Source organism: Tarenaya hassleriana, unplaced genomic scaffold, assembly GCF_000463585.1.
Source record: "Tarenaya hassleriana unplaced genomic scaffold, ASM46358v1 Cleome26, whole genome shotgun sequence".
Classification (NCBI taxonomy): domain Eukaryota; kingdom Viridiplantae; phylum Streptophyta; class Magnoliopsida; order Brassicales; family Cleomaceae; genus Tarenaya; species Tarenaya hassleriana.
Genome location: NW_010965869.1, coordinates 2,350,918 through 2,353,324, shown reverse-complemented (window position 1 = coordinate 2,353,324; position 2,407 = coordinate 2,350,918). Strand labels below are relative to the sequence as shown.

At 33.9% G+C, this 2,407-nt stretch overlaps 1 protein-coding gene across 1 annotated transcript in view; it reads right to left on the bottom strand.

The window, feature by feature from the left end:
- Window positions 1-1,422: 1,422 nt before the first annotated feature.
- Window positions 1,423-2,407, bottom strand: part of LOC104817093 (cysteine-rich receptor-like protein kinase 41) — a 3,327-nt gene continuing 2,342 nt past the window's right edge. Inside the window, 4 exon segments of the mRNA XM_010546170.1 lie at window positions 1,423-1,731; window positions 1,878-2,034; window positions 2,128-2,169; window positions 2,172-2,295. Of these exon segments, the coding sequence (XP_010544472.1) occupies window positions 1,423-1,731; window positions 1,878-2,034; window positions 2,128-2,169; window positions 2,172-2,295 (632 nt within the window).

The window sequence follows — 2,407 nt, the reverse complement described above, 5'->3', positions numbered from 1 at the left end:
GAGACACGAGGAGTTACAGAACTCACCCTCTTTCTAGTTTATATATATATATATATATATATATTTTTTGGGGGGTTTATTACATCACATATTTCTCGTGGGAGTTTTAGATTCAGGGCACTTTTGTGATAAAAAGTGGGACACTGAAACACCTGGTCGATTTCAGACATCAAATTGTAACGGAAATCTATGGCAACATGACGTCATAAAATGCATATTTGATTTATTTAATTACTCATAATTAATACGGAACTACATTTTCCATTAATGTATTATGTAAAATTTCCGGATTCACAGCACAACAACACGTAAACAGGTGAAATATGGTTTGAACTATACATCTTGCATGAGAAACTATGAAGATGTATTAGAGGCCGATCAATTCTTATCCGCTTCACGGACCATACATACAAGTTGTGTTTCCTTTTTTTTTTTTTTGGGAGAGAGATCTAGAGAGAGAGAGAGAGAGAGGTTGTTCGATGATTCATGAAATTGCCTTGAAGTTTTTGGCCACAGATGCTTTGTCTAATTCGCAAACATTCGTCTCATCTCATTTTAAATCAAATTAATCGTAAGGTAATTATTGTTATTAATACTAATGTTGCTCTTGTTGATAATCAAAGATTTTGAATAGAACTTATATTATCATTTTTTTTGTAGGATTTACAATTCTATGAATATCATGATTCATATTTAAAAAATGTAAACAGAGGTCAACTCTTTGTAATTTTCAATCCTTAATTTCTTATCATGAAATTCATAGGTATTAGTGTTAGACCCATTAATTTGGAGTGTGTTTCGGTTCGGTTCCTTGCGGCCTGATTCTCAGTTTGTTTCTCTTAAGCACCAACTGGGCCCCTTTTTGACCATTTTGGTTTGGTCGGCCTGATCAATTGGTCTGATTTTATTTATTTTTTATTTTTTTTACAGATAAATTTACTACAATTAAATTACATAATTCCTTTTCTATCTGTTTCTCGTAAATAAAATTTTTGAATCTAAATCAATAGAGTATGGATTGGTTTGCGAACCATGCAAGGATTTTTTTTTTTTTTGCGTGGCGTGGCATTGAACCTGTTTTAAACTAATAAAATTCAATTATTTCGAATGAAAATATATATAAATAACGTAAAAATCACGAATTTTATTCATTTTTATGGGAGTTGTAATAATTATCCAATCTAAATGGAACTAAATTTTTAATTAGGTTTATTTAAAGTCCATGAGCCCATCAATAGTGAATTCGCAAATACAAGAATTACACTCCACCATTTCGAAGCTTAAGAAAAGATAAAATCAAACAAGATCCCCTCAACATGACACACACACACACACACGTGTGTGTGTATATATATATATAGGCGTGTCTTGCATCAAAATATATATGTTGCAGTGTACTATTTCTTAGAAGAAGACACTAATTTAACGAGGGTCCAACTCGGTAACCGAAGCAGAATTCGAGGAAATTGGTAAGACTTGACTCATGGATCCATTTGATTCTTCGGTCGTTGACGAAGACACGTGGAAGGCGGGTTGCGAAGGAATCGGGAGAGTGGCAGAGAAACTGTTGAGCATTACGACCGTCGAAGCCATTGTCGGTCTACTTGTCGGGTTCTCTTGTACGCATAACATCCCCACGTGCATGCATCTCAAGATTTCGTTTCTTGGTCCAGAGGTCAACGTCTCGTCAACTATGTCTAGTACTGTCCCTTCCCTCCAACTTCTCCACGCCTATACATATATATATATATTGTACATAGATTAAACCACAACCCAGATTCTAAGTCTTTGTTTACGAGTCTAAGATCCTAGATAGAGAGACAAAATATGTAAAATTGTTAGTGTATATATGTATGTATAGATATATATTCACTTACATAACTAAGAAGATAGAGTGGATCTTCTTCATCTGGCGACCAATTCCAGTTGTTCCTTTTGCCGGTAATGATCTCTAGGAGTAATACTCCGAAGCTGAAGACATCAGTTTTCACTGAAAATTGGCCGTTCATGGCATATTCAGGAGCCATATATCCACTGCATTTTCAAACAAAATGCATATAAAATAGGTTTAACTTGAATCATTAATCAAGGAGATTATATATATGAAAAGTTTTGTCAACTACTTACTAGGTTCCTGCTATTTTACTGGTAAACCTCTGTGGTAAACCTCTGTGTTGAGATCGCGATGGACTATTCTGAAACGAGAATCTTCGTGAAGATAAAGAAGCCCTCGAGCAATCCCTACTATCATTTTGTACCGCGTCTCCCAGTTCAAAAAGGGTTGCTTTTCAGGATCTGCGTGATTTTTTTTTTTATAAAAAAAGGTTGGTATTAATATATAATCCTAATATAGAGACGAAATGAAACGATCTTTGAATATATATATATATATATATATATATATATA